Source organism: Chlorella variabilis (genome assembly GCF_000147415.1).
Source record: "Chlorella variabilis unplaced genomic scaffold CHLNCscaffold_16, whole genome shotgun sequence".
NCBI classification, from domain to species: Eukaryota; Viridiplantae; Chlorophyta; class Trebouxiophyceae; order Chlorellales; family Chlorellaceae; genus Chlorella; species Chlorella variabilis.
The window spans coordinates 587,600-603,445 of record NW_005435072.1 but is presented as its reverse complement, the minus strand read 5'-3'; the positions used below and the strand labels follow the sequence as shown (position 1 = coordinate 603,445).

Genomic DNA, 15,846 nt, shown 5'->3' with positions numbered 1-15,846 from the left:
ACCCCCCACCCCCACCCCCACCCCCACCTTGGGGTTGATGAACCTGTCCACCTTTTCGTCTGAGTCGCAGGTGAGGTCCGCCAGGGTGGCGGGCACGCTGGGCTCCTCGCACAGCCGGTGGATGGGCAGGATGGGGAAGAGCTGGTGGATGGCCCAGCTGTCCACAGCGGAGCGGAAACTGCGGGCGGAGGGGGGAGGGGGAGGGAAAGGGGGTGGGTGGCGTGCGTGCGTGTGGGCCAAGGGGGGTGGTGAGGTGGCCGGTGGGGCGCTCCACTCGGCTGGGCGGCGCTGCGTGGGTGGCAGGCGGCAGGCCAGGGCGGGCCAGACGCCGGCCCAGCCGCAGGCAAGAGCAACCGCCAGCGGGCCCGAGGGCTGGCAATGGCAATGCGGGGGCAGGCCAGCCACTGGGCGGGCAGGGTGGCCAGGGCGGAGGCGGGGCGGCCGCCTCACCGCTCATGTTGACGTGGTACATGCGGGTGTGGGGCACGGCATCGGGGCGCAGCGCATCGGGCAGGGGCAGGTCGTGGGCCAGCGCCACCTGGCGGATGCGCTCGCAGGCGGCGTCAAACATCATGTCCACCTGAGGGGGGGCGGGCAGAGGAGGAGCAGGGCGGGGCGTGGGCCCAGGGGACGGGATGTTGTCGGTCACGAGGGCAGGGCGGGGACCAAGAGGGCCAAGAGGGCCAAGAGCGCGGGAGATGCGAGGGACCGCGAGCGCCGCATTCGCTGGGCCCCGCCGCCCTGCCCTGCCACCACGCCAGCCCCGCCAGGCTCCGCCCCACCTGCGCCCGCTCCTCCAGGGACAGCACCCCCAGCTTGAAGGCGCGCACCGCCTCATCCTTGAAGTAGGAGGCGTCGTTGAAGGCCTCGCGCAGCGCGCTGGCGTCTGCGTGTGTGTGTGTGTGTTGGGGGGGTGGGGACAGGGGCAGGGGCAGGGGTGGTTGGGGCGCAGCGGCGAGCGGCACGCTTGTGAGCGGCCCCGACAAGAGCTGCCTTCCAGTGGCGGCGTGGTACAGCCTGTCGAACGCCGCCCCAGACTGCAAAACCAAAGCCAGATCAACACCCGGCTGCCGGGGGGCGAATGATGTTGCAACACCGCCCACCCCCGACCCCAGGCGCGGCGGCCCCAGCCCCCCACCCACCGGGCGAGATGTTGTCAAACACTTCTTTGAAGGTCATGAGCAAAAAGGTGCCCTTGCCCGACCGCGCCGCCGCGCGCAGCTGCTTGGTCAGCGGCCGGTCGTCCCGGATCTCGATGCTATCCACCACCTCCTCCTGCTCCACGCGCTTCTCCACCACGCACTCGGGGCTGGCGGCGGCGCATGGGGGCGGCGGCGCAGGGGTGTGCAGGGGAGTGAGGGACAGGGCAGGTTGGGAAGGCGGGCGGCGGGGGGCCGCCGGGTGGCAGCCGGGCGGGAGGCGAGGAGCCACCACAGGCCGGCCGATGCAGGAGCGGCGGCGGCAGCAGGCGCAGGGAACCCCCGGCCCGGAACCGTTCGCCAACCGCGCGCCACACACGCCCCTCAATGCGCCGAGTGCCAAACTCACGTGGTGAGCACGTCAAACACCAGCACCGAGTGGTGCGAGGCCAGCGCGCGCCCGCTCTCGGTGATGATGGTGGGGGGCGGGATGCCGCGCTGGATGCACACCTCCTGCACCGCGCTCACCACTGCGGGGAGGGGGCGCGGGCGCGGGCACGGGGGGCACACGTCAGCGGTTGGGCTGGCAAAGGCAGGGGCACCCCACCCCGATCCCACTGCCAGCCAAAGCCTGGCTCCAGTGCCCCACCCACCCACACAAACCTCCACGCTCCTCCGCCACCCTCCCTCCCCTGCCCTCCCCCTCCCTCCCCCCAACCCCTCCCCCCTCCCTGTTGCCCCAGGCACGCCCCAGCCACCCCAGCCACGCCCCACGCCCGCGCACCGTCGTTGGCGTAGTGCTGCAGGGTGTAGGACATGGAGGCGGAGGAGTCGGTGAAGGAGCCGTCGTAGTCGACCGCCAGGCCGCCGCCACAGTCGATGTACCGCATGGATGCGCCCATCTGGAAAGCAGGCGCGTGGGGGGGCAGCTTTGTTTACTAAGTTGTTGAGTAGGATTAGGGAGAAGGGAGGCAGGGAGCAAGGGGCCCAGGGGTGCTAATCAAGGGGCAGGAGAGGGACGGCCCAGCGCCGGCCGCGGCCGCGGGAGCCCTGCTGCCGCTGCGCCGCGCCCCAGCCCAGGCGGCCACGCCCAGGCCTGGCCCCACAGCTGGCCCCCAGCCAGCCCACACCTCACCTGCACCAGCTCTGCGTACAGGAAGGATGCCTCCCGCATCACCTCCTTCACCATGCGGATGTTGGTGATCTGCGGGGGTGGAGGTGTGGGCGCGTATGACATGTAAGGAAACCAAAAGGGGTGGGGTGAGGCGAGGGGAGGGATGAGAGACGGTGGAGGCGAGGGGTGCAGCCAGGGGCGAGCCACGAGATCACAGCTCTCATCCGCGCGCATGCATGTCAATGATGAGGTGCGCCTGCCGCGGGCGGGGAGCGGGACAGCAAGCCCCGGCACCGCCCCCGGCCCCACCTGGGAGCCGACGTGGAAGTGGAGGAGGTGCAGGCAGTCCAGCATGCCCTCATCGCCCAGCTTGTTCACCGCCGCCACAATCTCGCGCGCGCGCAGCCCAAACTGCGGGCAGGACGGGCGCCAAGGCGCGGGGCACAGGCGCGCTGGTTGGGTGCGGGGGCGGCAGTGCGGTGCGCTGCCTGGGCAGCCCTCGCGGCTCCTGCCCCCATCCCTCTGCTCACGCCTCGCCACACCACACATCTACAGCACCCACAATACACACACACACAGCCCACTCCCCGCCCAGCAGCTGCCTACCTTGGCCTTATCGCCGCTGGTGGAGCCCCAGTGGCCGTTGTGGCGGGTGGTCAGCTTGGCCCGGATGCCGATGGAGGGGCGCACGCCTGCAGGCGGCGCAGGGCAGGCAGGTGCCCACTTACCCAGACAGCAGCACCCACAGATGTGCCGCCAGAGCAGCCTGCCCTAGCCCGGCACCAAGGACGGGCAGGTCTGGCTCCACCCCATCCCCAGGCAGGAGCCTAGACCTGCCCCGGCCGCCTGCCCGCTCACCCAGGCGGCGCGCCGTGCCCAGCAGCAGGTCCACCTCGCTGTACTGCTCCATCACCACCATCGCATTCATGCCCAGCTCGCGGCAGTGCAGCACCTGCGGGGGCGGCGTGCGCGGCGGCGGAGGGTGATGCGTGGCGTGCCCAGCCCATGCCGCCGCCGACTGCCCAGAGCCACCCTCCCTCTCCGCAGCCGCCCTCCTTTTAAGAAGGGGGGGCCGTTTATGCACAGCCCACAAGGGGCCCAGGTCCTTCCCTCACATAAAACGAATGTACTCACCAGCTCCATGTACTCGGCATCCTTGTAGCCGTTGCACACCAGGTTGGTGCCCGGCGGCCTCCCCGCCAGCTGGCTCATCACCATCACCAGCTCCGCCTTGCTGCCCACCTCCAGCCCAAAGCTGTGGGGCGCGCCTGCGGGGGCGGGACGGCTGGGGGAGGGTGTGGGCGTGTGAGCGCCGCCGGCTCCATTGCTGAACGCCCCAGCAGGGCGGGCAAGGTGCGCTGATAAGCATGGGGCCGTGTGGCGCGCGCCCGCGCATCCCTTCTTGCGCACCGTACTCCACCACCGCCTGGATCAGCGCCCTGTCGTGGTTTGCCTTCACTGGGAAAACGCCCTGGTACGCGCCCTGGTACTCAAAGCGGTCGATGGCGGCGCGGAACGCGGCCTGCAGCGCAGTCGGCAAGGCGAGGCTCGTCGCATTGCTGGCGCGTGCATCCCCTGTTTGCCGACCCGCAACTTCCGGGCGGCTGCCTCACGTTGAGCTTGTTGATGCGGTGGCCCACGATGGGGAGGAAGCGGTAGAGCAGCGGGGCGCGCAGCCCCTGCGCCTGCGCCGCCTGCGTCAGCTTGAACAGGTCCAGCGCCGGGCCCTCCTCTGCAGGTGGGGCACAGTCTGACCAGATGGAGCGGTGGCAGGGCGCCAGGAGCTGGCCGGCAGACCGCCTTGCGTGTCGACGCGAAAGGCTGGAGGGCGGCGGCGGCGGCACCGCCCTTTGAACTCACCACCCTGGGGCTTCACCAGGAGGTGGCCATTCTGGCTGATTGAAAAGTAGCCCGAGCCCCATCCCTGAATGTTGTAGAGCGCGTCCGACGCGTCTGGGGTCCAGGAGGGCTCGCATGGTGGCGGCTGGGGCGCCCGAGGTGTGGGGTCGTTGAAGGCGCCAGAGTAGCGCCTGGCCTTCTGGGGGTGCTCCTCTGGGTTGCTAGCGTCGCTGTCTACCGAGAGTATGGAGGCGCAGAGGGAGGAGTGCTCATCACCACAGTCCTCCAGGTGCAGCTGGTCAAGGTGGGTGTCCACACAGCCGTCCATACCGAGGGCGGAGCCCTGGCGGAGTGGTTGGCAGCGGGAGGGACCAATAGGAGAATGCGGCGGTGGCTGCGGAGCGTGGCTATAGCCGCGTTTCCCCGCCATGTCACCCGCCGCCGCGGTGGGTGCCCAGCATGTTGACATCAGCGCCTGCTGCAGAATCGTGGCCAAGTGCTGCTTGAAGCTTTGGTGGCGTTGTTAGCTGCTGCTCAGCAGGGCTGGTGCAAGCAGCCCGTCGCGGGTGCCAGCGAGCCGGCGTGCCGAAAAGTGGGCCAAGTTCCGCCGCCACCAGCCGTCGCCCCACCCTATAGCCGGCAATTTGGATGGACAATCCAGGGTCATTCCATGCGGGCATGGCGTTATCATATTGCTATTGTGCTCAATTTCATTAATACTGGTGGCAGCCGCCCCATGGGAGGCGAGGTTTTGTAGCTCCTGCCTGCGGATCGCAGTGTGGTGGTGAACACGTGCCGTCACGAAGACCCAGCCCATGTTTCTGAAGGCATGCCCTTTGCACCGCCTGGTGTCAATGTCCATGCTACGCGGCATTGAGGGATGATCAGTGCAATCTGTCCTGGGCGGATCCGTTTGCGTCCACCACGCTGTGCTGAGCCGCCACCCGCCGTGTGCCGCCAAGCCTCCAAGGTCATGCCCAACCATGCCCCTTTTCCCCCCGATCACGACCTCACCTCACTTCTTCCACTACATCCATCACAATGGCGCGCAAGTTCTTCGTGGGTGAGTCTGCAAACCACTGGCTTTGGGGATGCCGCATGCCCGCCGACCCTGAGCCGTTGTGCTCCCGGCTGCGTTCCTTGCACATCGTAGCGCTTTCTGAGCTGAAAATTGGGGCGAAAGGCGGCGAGTAAGGGCTTTCTCGTGCGTGCCCTGCCCTGCAGGCGGCAACTGGAAGTGTGTAAGTATCTCGGATGGAGTGTCTAGGGCTTACAATGCCTGGATCTGGGTGCTGAGGGCTGCTTGTGCACAAGAGGTGATGCTTCGGCGATCGCACCACGACTGGGCCCCACACCCCTGCAGAACGGCACCGTGAAGAGCAATGAGGAGCTGGTCAAGGTGCTGAACGCCGCCGAGGTGCCCGGCACGGATGTCGTGGGTGAGCCCTCCCCCGCCGCCGCCCAAGCGCCGCAGAGCGACTGTGTGCCCTAGCTGGCCACCCTAGCAGCTGTGCACTGTGCAGCTCATGCAGGCAGCACCATGCGCGAGGCCGAGAGCCGACGCAGCGGGGATGCACGGCAGCAAACCTGCAGCTGGCTGCCCTCAGCCGCTGCGGCCCGTCCCGACGCCTGCCGCCCGCCGCCCGCCCCGCCCTACCCTGCAGAGGTGGTGGTGGCCCCCGCCGCCGGGCACTTCCCGCAGGTGCTTTCCTCCCTGCGCAAGGACTTCTCCGTGGCGGCGCAGAACTGCTGGGTGAAGAAGGGCGGCGCTTTCACCGGAGAGCTCAGGTGGGACACGGGTTGGGGAGGGCAGGCTGTTGGGAGTGGGGGAGGGGCAGGGAGGGAGCGCCGCACGGGCTGGCTGGCTGGCTGCCCTACTGCTGGGCACCCCTGCCTGCAGCGCTGCAGAGCACCCCGCTTGCAGCGTTTGTTGGGCTAGCTTGGTGTATCTGCTGACGGGCTTGGCCACCGCGCGGCGCCTGCCGCGCCGCCACCGCTGCCGCCTGCAGCGCGGAGATGCTCAAGGATCTGGGCCTGCCGTGGGTGGTGCTGGGCCACAGCGAGCGGCGCCACATCATCGGCGAGAGCGACGAGGTCAGGGGCGGGGCGGCCTGCACCGCAGCACGCTCTGATGATGCACGTCACGGGAGCCTGGCTGGGCAGCCGGGGAGCGGCCCATGCGCCTGCCTTTCCACCTCGCCGTCCTTCGTGCCTTCCTCCTCGTCCCGCCTGCCCGCCCAGCCCGCCAGCCCAGCCCCACCAGCCAGGCAGCCCTGGCCAGCCCGCCGCCGCCACCTTCTGTCCCCCCCAACGCCTGCCCTGCAGTTCATCGCCGACAAGGTGGCGTACGCGCTGGGCCAGGGGCTGGGCGTGATCTACTGCATCGGCGAGAAGCTGGAGGAGCGGGAGGCGGGCAACACGATGGCGGTGAACGCGCGCCAGATGCAGGTGGGGGGACCCTGCTTTCTTCCTCTGGAGCTGCTGGCCTGCTGGAGCTGGCTGGCGTGGGGCACGGCGGCGGCGCCTGGGGCCAGAGCTGGAGGGCTGGGGCTCGAGCGCGCCGGCGCGGTTCCCGGCCGGGGCTTTGAACAAGCCGTGTTGGCCATCCAGGGCTGCTCCCAGCGGACTGTGCTTGGCTGTGCCGCCTCACCCTTGCGCCGCCTCCCCAATGTGCCCTCCCCTGCCGCAGGCCCTGGCCGACAAGATCTCCGACTGGTCCAAGGTGGTGGTCGCCTACGAGCCTGTATGGGCCATCGGCACCGGCAAGGTGGCCTCCCCCGCGCAGGTGGGTCCGCCTGCTCCGCTGCTGGAGCGGCTGCTGAGCGGCTGCTGGTGCACGAGCGGCGGCCGGTCCACGAGCGGAGGGGGATGGGCGCGGGAGGGCGCGGGGCTTGCGAGGCTCCCGCCGCGGGGCCCGGCCGCCGTGTGGCTGGCTCTCTCTGCGGCTCGGCACCGCCAGCCACCTGCGCCCGGTTTGGGATGCGCCGCCCGCGGCGCACTCGTGCCGCCACCGACCTCCCCCTGCGTGGCTCCCCTGCGCAACAACCTGCCTGGCTTCCCTGCAGGCCCAGGAGGTCCATGATGAGCTGCGCAAGTGGCTGTCTGCCAACGTGAGCCCCGAGGTGGCAGAGGCGACCCGCATCATCTACGGCGGCTCGGGTGAGGCGGCAGCCGGGAGGCGCTGCAGCGTGGGGCAGGCTGGCGCCTGGCCGGACCCAGCGGCAGCGGCAGCAGAGGGGGCTGGCAGCGGCGGCGCGGCGGAATGGGGCCGGCGGCACCGGTGGGGCTGGCTGTAGCGGGAGTTGGGAGGGCACGCCGCGCTCATGCGGCCTGCCTGCCACCAGGGTCGCCGTGCCTGAGCCAGCCCTGCCTCTGTCCCGGGCCCTGCCCCTTTTGTCCCCGTTCACCCTCTCCCCTCTCGATGCCGCAGTGACCGCCGCCAACTGCGGCGAGCTGGCTGGCTGCCCCGACATTGATGGCTTCCTGGTGAGGGGCAGGACGGGAGGAGGAAGTGTGCATGCCGGGAGGGCAGGTCGCCGGGGCGCCGCTGTACTAGCACAGCCGCATGCGGCTCCTGGTGCGGCCTTCCCTGCTATGTGCCGACCCTGCTGCCTTCTGCCTGTTCCGACCGCAGGTGGGCGGCGCCTCCCTCAAGCCTGAGTTTGTGGATATCATCAAGGCCGCCGAGAAGTCCAAGTGAGCTGAGCTGCTCAAGCGGGGAGCTGCGTCCTGCTGGGCCAGATGAATGAACACATCCAGGCCGCATGCGAATCGCGGCGGCAGCTTTAAGTGCTGAGAACGGCTGCGAGCTGTCGACGCCATCCGTGCCCGCCAGCATTTTGATAGGATTGCAAGCATTGCATATTGGCATGCGCTGCGGTTGTAACGCACAACCAAGAGATGAGGCAGGGAGAGAGTCAGCAGCACGGGGCGACCGTGAAGCTGGGGGTGCATGTGGCAGGAAGCTCCCGCCAAGGTCCTGGCCAGACCTCTGAAGCCCAGGCGCGCCTGGCGCTCAGGGAGGCTGCCCATTCCACAGCCCCACACACATCAGCAGCCTCTGGACAGTTTTGGGGACACAGAGCTGGTGGGGTAGCCACCCCGAAGCCAGGTTACAGGTGTCAAGCCATTTGGCCTCGGCTCCGCCCCGTGGCCAACTCTGTGCTTCCTGCAGCAGCACTCTTATTTTCGAACTCGACCTGCCCAAGCCTGAGCCCTCCCGCAGACCGCACACGCAGGTGGGGAGGGCAACCTTGGGACCCAAGGCTGGGCCACACCCCCCCCTGAGCCCAGCACATTCTGGCATTGCCTGCGGTCGCTATAGCCTGCAGCGGGGCCGCGACTCACAGACAGGCAACCAGCCGTGGCAACGGGGGCCGCCCGCCGCGGCTGCCCCGCTGCGCAGATTCTGTCCCCAACAGCCAACGCTGCACCTGCTCCCCTCCGTGTGCCTCCTCCACTTCCCGCGCGAGGCCCACAGCCCACCCCCGGCAGCAGCGACCTTCGTGCCTGAAGCGGCGGCGCTCCAGCAGCGGCGGCCATGGCAGGCGGCGTCCCCGTGCTGACCCGCGCCTCGGCGCTCAACATTGCCGAATATGAGGGCAAGCTGACGTGGTGAGAACGAGTGTTATGATCGTGCTGCGGCTGGGCATATTGAGCAGGGCTTGGGGCTGCGCTGAGTTGCAGAAGCCAGCAGCCACACGGCCGTGCTCGCCAGCATCCGCCAGGCCTTCTCCGCACCGGCAGCAGCCAGCCGGGGCTACACCCAGCGCTCCCCTGGGGTGCTTCCCGACTCCTGCTACCCCTTTGTGTGCCCCGCCCCACATGACCCGCATGCAGGTATGTCATCATCGTGGCGCTCATCGCCTCGGCAGGTGAGGCAGCCTGCCCCCACACCTTGGGGCCAGGGTTCGGCATGCGCGCAACAACCCCCGCCTGCCCAGCGCGCTCCAGCTCCAAGTTCGAGTGCATGGCACGCCAGCACCCCTTTCTTATCGTTAAAGCACTTGGGCAGCTCCACACGTTTCACCAGAAATCAGCGCTTGGGCGACGAGAAGCAGGCCTCGGCTTGCCCCTTCTTGCAAGAGATGCCAGCCTCCGCGTCCCCACCGCCGCCAGCACCGAAAGCCAGCCCAACCTCCCTGCCTCTGCCCAGCCGAAGCCTGCCACCGCTCCCATGCCCAGCAGAAGCCTGCCTCCGCTGCCTCCTGCCTGCCTGCCTGCCTGCCCCTTGCAGGCGGCCTGCTGTTTGGGTACGACATCGGCATCACGGGCGGCGTGGAGGCCTTTGAGGAGTTCCAGCAGAAGGTGGGTGTGTGGGCGGTACAGGCAGTACAAGTTTAGAGGCAGGCTTCGCCTGAGGCAGTACCAGCCAGCAGTACTGTCACTTGGGCAGGAAAGAAGTGGTACTGGGGGGCGGTTGGGGAGGTTGGCGGCGTCCGGGGCGTTACAAGGCGTTTGGCTGGTGGAGAGATGTATGCGGGCTGGGCTCTATGCATTGCTGCGCGGCACAGCATGCGCCCTGGGCCCCCTGCCCTGGATTCTGGCTGATCGCCACGGCTGTGCTGTCCCTCCCCAGCTCCCCGCTGCTTCCTTGCTGGCTCAGCCGCCCTCCCTGCTGCCCTGCCCTGCGCCCCGCAGTTCTTCCCTGATGTGTACAACGCCAAGCACGGCCCCGAGGCTCAGGCCAGCACAGACCCCTACTGGTGACCCGCCCGCCCGCAGGCCCGCCAGCTGCGCTGCGCGCTCCTGCGCTGCTCCCGGCTGTGCTGCCGGCGTGCTTGCCAGCGCAGCACAGAGCACTGTAACTCGAGTCGAGTCGCGTGCGGGGCGCTGCCAGCCGGCCCCACCTGTCCCACGGCCCCTCCCCGCCTGCCGCACCGCAGCACCTACAACGACCAGAAGCTGCAGGTGTTCACATCCTCCCTCTTCCTGGCCGGTCTCGTGTCCTCCCTCTTCGCCGGCCACATCACGCGCCACTTTGGGCGCAAGGTGGGGCGCGGGGTGGGTGCCTGCAGGTCACCGCCGATGCGGAACAATGCCCGGCAGCAGGGGGGTCTGCCGGCCGACTGGCTTGCCTTCCGCATGCGCCGTCTCGCAACCGAGCAAGCACACTTCCCCACATGTCCCGGCGCGCCCCACCCTTCCAATTCCCCCTGCCCGAGGTCTGCGCACGCGGCCTATCATAGCGGGGTGACTGTGACGCATTCCTGCAGATCACAATGATCATTGCGGCCCTCTGGTTCCTGGCCGGCGCCGGCCTCAACGCCGGCGCCCAGGAGCTGTGGATGCTTGTCTTGGGTGAGCGGCAGCTGCCGACCTGGCCTGCGCTGAGCTGGCGACGCCAGCAGCTTATCCACTGACACGGTGGTGCATGCGGAGCCCAGCTGGCTCCACTTGTCAGGCTACCGCGCCCGGCAGAAGCTGGGCTCGCCGGCGGAGGCTGGGCCTACCCAGCGCTTTACCGCTCATCCGCCCGTGCATGCACGCAGTGCCCACCTGCCCCTCCCCCTCCCGCCCTGCAGGCCGCGTCTTCCTGGGCTTTGGCGTGGGCATGGCCAACCAGGTTGTACCGCTGTACCTCTCCGAGATGGCACCCTTCAAGTACAGGTGCGGTACAGGGCCGCAGTACAGCTCACCATGCAGCTACGGGCAGGCGCAAGTGTGGCAGGCTGCTGCATGCACTGGCGTGATTCCCATGTCCTCTTCAGCTCCTCCAAACCTCCTCCTGCGCCTGCCTCCGAACTCCTTGCGCAGGGGTGGCCTCAACATGCTCTTCCAGCTGGCAGTCACCATTGGTATCATGTGAGTGGCCTGCAGCTGCGGGCAGGACTGCTCATCTTGCCTTGCCGCAGGCTCTCCACTGCTCGCAGGCTCCGCTGCTGTGACCCTTTCCCTGCCTGCCTACCTGCCCTGCCTGCCTGCCCGCCTGCCCTGCCTGCAGCGTGGCCCAGCTCATCAACTACGGAGTGCAGGACTGGTCCCACGGCTGGCGCCTGTCGCTGGGCCTGGCCGCCGTGCCCGCCTTTGTGCTGCTGCTGGGCGGCATCCTGCTGCCCGAGTCGCCCAACTCCCTCATTGAGCGGTGGGTGGGTGGGCTGCGGGGCTGCCCAGGGCCCGGCGGGCTTCCGTTGAGGGACACAGCTGCTTGTGGTGCTACAAGACAGAAGTCCGCCCTGCTGACTGCCACGGCCTGCGCCCCCATCCCCGGCCCGCTGCCTGCAGAGGCCACCTGGACCGCGGTCGCCACGTGCTGGAGCGGCTGCGCGGCACCACCAACGTGCACGCAGGTGGGATGGGAGGGGGGCACGGCGGGGAGTCGAGCGGGCACCACCCGTCAGCGGCTCGAGCTCCAGCATGAGCACATGCTGAGCCCGCCTGGCTAGTGCTGCTTGTTCGGGCGCACGCGGCTGCAGCCACCTGATCCCCTTTTGTTGCCTGCCACTCCTGTGTGACCGCCCCCTCTTTCCTACCTGTCGCCCGACTTTTCCACGCAGAGTACAACGACATCAAAGAGGCCTCTGACACGGCGGGCCAAATCAAGCTGCGCGACGTGAGCGCTGCCACGCCGCCTCCCGCAGCCTGGGCCGCCTGCCATGGCCTGCCTGCCCGTCTGTCCACCCAGCAGGCCTTGCCCTTCGAAACACTGCTGTCCTTGATCCGACCCCTCCCTGTGCCCCGCCTGATGGTCTCTCCTTCTCTCTTCTTGCTGCAGAGCTGGAAGGCCATGTTCACCCGCCCATACTCTCCGATGCTGGTGAGGGCTGGCCAGCCGCTGGTGGCCTGGGCTGAATGGTGTAAGGCAGTGAAAGGGTGCCTGCCCGTCTCCCCGGGTGCCATACCGTAGATGGATCACTTCCCTACACCTCTCTCTAGCATTTACAGCCAGAGCTGCATTGACAGATGCACGAAAGCTTAGCTATGCTGTGCTATGCTATGCTATGGTTCAGCAGTTGATGCAGCAGTGGCTGATAGTAATGAAAGAGAGGTGTTGGGAAGTAGTCCCTCTACACATTCAGCGGGACGCGTGTGCACCGCTGCGCTGCCTGCTGGAGTTGTTGCGCAAGCTGACCTCCCTCCCTTGTACGCTGCCCCACTCCTCCTGCCCCTCCCAGGTGGTCACCTGCATGATTGCCATGCTCCAGCAGTGGACGGGCATCAACGCGGTGGGTTGGCAGATGCAGCACCCCACACATAGCCAGCATCACGGCGCCACCTGCCACCGCCCTACTTCTGTGGGGCACGGGCACCTGCTTGTCCGGCCGCCTGCTTGTCCCCCCACCTGCTGTTCCGCGCCCCACACCGCCTCGCCGCGTTCTTTCCTCCTCCTGGACCCCCACAGATCATGTTCTACGTGCCCGTCATCTTCAACTCCCTGGGATCCTCCAAAAAGTCCTCCCTCCTCAACACCGTCATCATCGGTGAGCGCACGAGCGCGGGCCCCTGACAGCGCCTGGTGCTCCAGATCCGGCGGATCTGCAGATGCCACACGGTTCGAGGGGGCTGGCGCGCCGGCTGGCTGTGCCGCGTGCGGCGCTGCTTGCCAGCAGATGGAGGGGTCATGCGCTAGCTGGCATCGGCTGCAGCCGCCTGCCGTGCATCGTCACCCCCCCGACACACACACACACTCGCATCACCATTGTCACCTCCGAACCCTGCCCGCAGGTGCTGTCAACGTGGTGAGCACCTTCGTCAGCATCCTGTCGGGTGAGTGGGCTGCGCGGCCTTTGGCTGGTTGGCATAGGAGTGAACAAGCGGCGCAGGCACAAGACGGCATTCTGAGAGCTGCTCCGCATATTGTGGCTAACACGCGTCCCGCCACTGTCGAGCTGTGCTCCCGTTTTGCCGCCCTGGATCGCCAAACCCTCTCTGCCTCGGCCCTACCAGGCCAAATTCCATCCAGTGTCGGCCTGGTGTGGCCCGGCAGCAAGCCTGCTGCCCACTGCTGCCCCTGCTCCTGTAGCAACCACGTGAGCTAAGCAAGGCGTCTGCCGCCATGCTCCCGCCCCTGCCCGCAATCCCACCTGCAGTGGACAAGTTTGGCCGCCGCTTCCTGTTCATCGAGGGAGGCGTGCAGATGGCTTCGGCGCAGGTGCGGGCACACCCACAGGGGGGGCTGGCAGGGCGGGCGGCTCGTCGCGGTTGTTGCATGCACCGGCGGCAGCATCAGACCGGCGCGGAACGTGCACGCTTGGCATCCGTCTCACGTCGCCTGCCCCCTCCCTGCGCCCCCATCTTTTTTCCCCTCCCCTCGTCCTCCTACCGCTCCTCCCAACGATCCTCATCCGCCCCGCCCCGGCCCCCGCAGATCGTGACGGGCGTGGTGCTGGCCAAGGAGTTTGGAGCGGACAACAAGCTGCCTCACGGCACCGCCATCGGCGTGCTGGTCGTCATCTGCGTGTTTGTGGCCGGCTTCGCCTGGTCCTGGGGCCCCCTGGGCTGGCTGGTGCCCTCTGAGATCCAGACCCTGGAGACGCGCGCTGCGGGTGCGGCGTGCCCGCTGAGCTGAGGTGGCAGGCTGGGCTGGCGGGCGTTTGTGCTGCCACCACTTTGGGGGTCGGAGGGCTTCTCGCTTCCGGCGGCCAAACCCCGCTATGGCCTGTGCTGCGCCGTTCTTCCTGCCTGCAGGCATGAGTGCGGCTGTGACCATCAACTTCCTGTTCAGGTACTGCTACATGGTACTGCACAATGCTTGCGCGTCCCCTTCCAATCTGTACCGGCATGCATTGAACTGTTCACTCACCCCGTCGCACACCCGCCTCCCCTGCCCGCCGTGCAGCTTCGTGGTCGGCCAGGCTTTCCTCACCATGGTGCGTCCCATAGCTGCAGCTGCTCACGGGAGCCACCCTTGTAGGCCCCCTGCTCTTGCCAGTCGTGCTGCCCGCTCCAGCGAGCACTTCTGGTGCTACTGGTGCGTGCCTCTCCCTATGCTTGTCTGCCTGCCTTCCCATGCTACCATCTGCAGCTGTGCAGCATGCGCTGGGGCGTCTTCATCTTCTTGTGAGTGTGGAGTGCAGGAGTAGGAGGGACCTCAGCTGGCTTGCTGAGGCGCAGAGACAATGGACGAGTGTCCAACCCAGCGTGCTTGACGCACAGTTTCACCCACTCATTACCCTCCTCTGCCCCCCTGCCTCCTGCAGCGCCGCCTGGGTGGTGCTCATGACTTTCTTCATTTGGTGAGAGAGCCCCGCCAATCCCTCCTTAACCCGCCTGCAGCATCTGCCTGCCAGTGCCAGAGAACAAGGTCATGCTGATGGCCGGCTGCCGTCGCCAGCCCGCCGCCCCTACCCACCCGCTGCCCTGCCTGCCTACCCCCACCCCACCTGCCTGCCTGCCTGCCTCCCTGCAGGTTCTTCCTTCCTGAGACCAAGGGGGTGCCTGTGGAGCGCATCCAGGTCAAGTTTGCCAAGCACTGGTTCTGGTCCAAATGGATGGGCCCCGCGGCGCAGGACGTGAGTCGGGCTGTGCAGACAGAGGGGTGCCCTGCTGGGTGGGCCTCCAGGGCATTGGGTGGTGCCAGATGCAGGCTTTGTGTGGCTTTGCGGATGCTGGGCGCCAGACGGCTGGGCTGTCTGGCGGCACGGTCCCCGGCCTTCACGCACACCTGCGACAGTCGCTTGGCAGGTTACCCATGTCCACTGCCTGTGCCAAGCTCCCCTCCCGCCCCACTCCTACACAGGTCATCAACCGCGACGAGACGCGCACCGCCACCCGCAAGGCCGGCCAGATGGAGGGTGCGGCCCCCTACCCGGCTGCGCCCGCTGGCGACATGCCTCCCAGGACCGTCACCGCCGACGTGGCGTGAGCTAATATGAGCTCACACGTGTGTTGGTGGGAGCGCAGCTGCACTTTGCAGCGGTGCTCGCCCCTGCCGACTTGCTCTTGCAACGGAGCTTCAACCCAATGCCTCACTTTTCCGTTTTCTGGAGGGCCGCTGACTGCAATGGTAGTGTAGCCCGCATTGGCTTTGCTGTCGAGGGCAACGGCTAATCGCCCGAGTGAGCACATGTTGCCCCCTGATGTGGCACCCTCCCGATTGGGCAACCCCCGCCCCCGCTCGCTCCTGGCAGCCCGCGCGGCGCTCCCCTCCCATACGTGAACTGACCCCATAGAGCCATGTTTGAGGGTTGAGCGGGGCGGAGCGGGGCTGCTTGCACACGTGATGGCATGCACGCTTCAACGCTCCCGCTGTCATCTCACCTCTCTAGCGTCAGAAATACAACTCTTACAAGCCAACCAACACGAACAGAGAGACCGAACAACAGAAATGAACAGGAAATATGAAGCCGCCACAGGCGGCAGCACCTTTCAGCGGAGACAGCAAAGCGTACAAGGCACACTTCTTCAATGGTTCTTGCAATTGCCACCCTTACCGGTTATACAGCCACAGTGCCGCCCACACCGCGCACCATTCTTCTTGCAGCTGCAGTTCCGGGTGCAGGCGCCGCGGCAGCCGCAGCGCACGGCTGCCTTGCCGCCGCCGGGCTGCGCCGCCATCGCCACATTGAGAGACACCACAGGCACTCCTCGCTGCGCCGTGCCGCTGAAGGTCAGCTCGCTGGCCAGGCTGGGTGGCGCCTTAGATAGCCTGCTGGCCTGATGCATACCCTCCACCACTCCAGCTCCGCTCCGCAGCCGGTACATGGTCACGCCAAAGGGCCGCTTGATCTCCACCACGCGGCACACGATGCGGTTGCGGCCCAGCTGCTTGCCCACTTTGCCGCGCTTCGGCGGCAGCAGCAGCACGTCATCGCC

The 15,846-nt window shown here is 67.6% G+C and overlaps 3 protein-coding genes across 3 annotated transcripts in view; 2 read left to right on the top strand and 1 right to left on the bottom strand.

Moving 5' to 3' along the window:
• Positions 1-4,420, bottom strand: part of CHLNCDRAFT_25497 (hypothetical protein) — a gene marked incomplete at both ends in the record, with an annotated part of 5,465 nt that extends 1,045 nt beyond the window's left edge. The window contains 14 exons of the mRNA XM_005845704.1: positions 16-178; positions 275-278; positions 451-580; positions 783-966; positions 1,549-1,669; positions 1,924-2,041; positions 2,275-2,343; positions 2,563-2,664; positions 2,860-2,945; positions 3,112-3,205; positions 3,388-3,521; positions 3,664-3,775; positions 3,867-3,985; positions 4,114-4,420. Of these exons, the coding sequence (XP_005845766.1) occupies positions 16-178; positions 275-278; positions 451-580; positions 783-966; positions 1,549-1,669; positions 1,924-2,041; positions 2,275-2,343; positions 2,563-2,664; positions 2,860-2,945; positions 3,112-3,205; positions 3,388-3,521; positions 3,664-3,775; positions 3,867-3,985; positions 4,114-4,420 (1,743 nt within the window). The remainder of the gene's footprint in view (positions 1-15; positions 179-274; positions 279-450; positions 581-782; positions 967-1,548; positions 1,670-1,923; positions 2,042-2,274; positions 2,344-2,562; positions 2,665-2,859; positions 2,946-3,111; positions 3,206-3,387; positions 3,522-3,663; positions 3,776-3,866; positions 3,986-4,113) is intronic.
• A 676-nt stretch (positions 4,421-5,096) lies between these two features.
• On the top strand, positions 5,097-7,990 carry CHLNCDRAFT_36334 (triosephosphate isomerase cytoplasmic type). The gene is made up of 10 exons (XM_005845815.1): positions 5,097-5,155; positions 5,317-5,333; positions 5,456-5,531; positions 5,757-5,880; positions 6,102-6,186; positions 6,418-6,540; positions 6,782-6,877; positions 7,158-7,251; positions 7,523-7,578; positions 7,727-7,990. Exons 1-10 carry the CDS (start codon positions 5,134-5,136, stop codon positions 7,790-7,792), a joined length of 759 nt encoding a protein of 252 aa, XP_005845877.1. The 5' UTR covers positions 5,097-5,133; the 3' UTR covers positions 7,793-7,990.
• A 642-nt stretch (positions 7,991-8,632) lies between these two features.
• CHLNCDRAFT_136418 (hypothetical protein) lies at positions 8,633-14,896 on the top strand (the record flags this gene model as incomplete). Its single annotated transcript, XM_005845814.1, has 23 exons — positions 8,633-8,706; positions 8,932-8,966; positions 9,329-9,399; positions 9,733-9,797; positions 9,978-10,083; positions 10,308-10,392; positions 10,617-10,701; positions 10,849-10,896; positions 11,036-11,176; positions 11,317-11,381; positions 11,589-11,644; positions 11,807-11,848; positions 12,207-12,257; positions 12,434-12,512; positions 12,757-12,798; positions 13,122-13,183; positions 13,400-13,577; positions 13,720-13,756; positions 13,871-13,901; positions 14,057-14,091; positions 14,232-14,267; positions 14,441-14,543; positions 14,771-14,896. 23 exons carry the CDS (start codon positions 8,633-8,635, stop codon positions 14,894-14,896), a joined length of 1,653 nt encoding a protein of 550 aa, XP_005845876.1.
• Positions 14,897-15,846: the final 950 nt, after the last annotated feature.

What these genes read in the sequence shown, in the direction of transcription:
- CHLNCDRAFT_36334 (XM_005845815.1), top strand. Translation starts at nt 5,134, where the DNA reads ATGGCGCGCAAGTTCTTCGTGG. An exon ending in TGAACGCGCGCCAGATGCAG is followed by an intron (nt 6,541 to 6,781) that starts GTGGGGGGACCC and finishes CCCCTGCCGCAG; the next exon opens with GCCCTGGCCGACAAGATCTC. An exon ending in CCGACATTGATGGCTTCCTG is followed by an intron (nt 7,579 to 7,726) that starts GTGAGGGGCAGG and finishes TTCCGACCGCAG; the next exon opens with GTGGGCGGCGCCTCCCTCAA.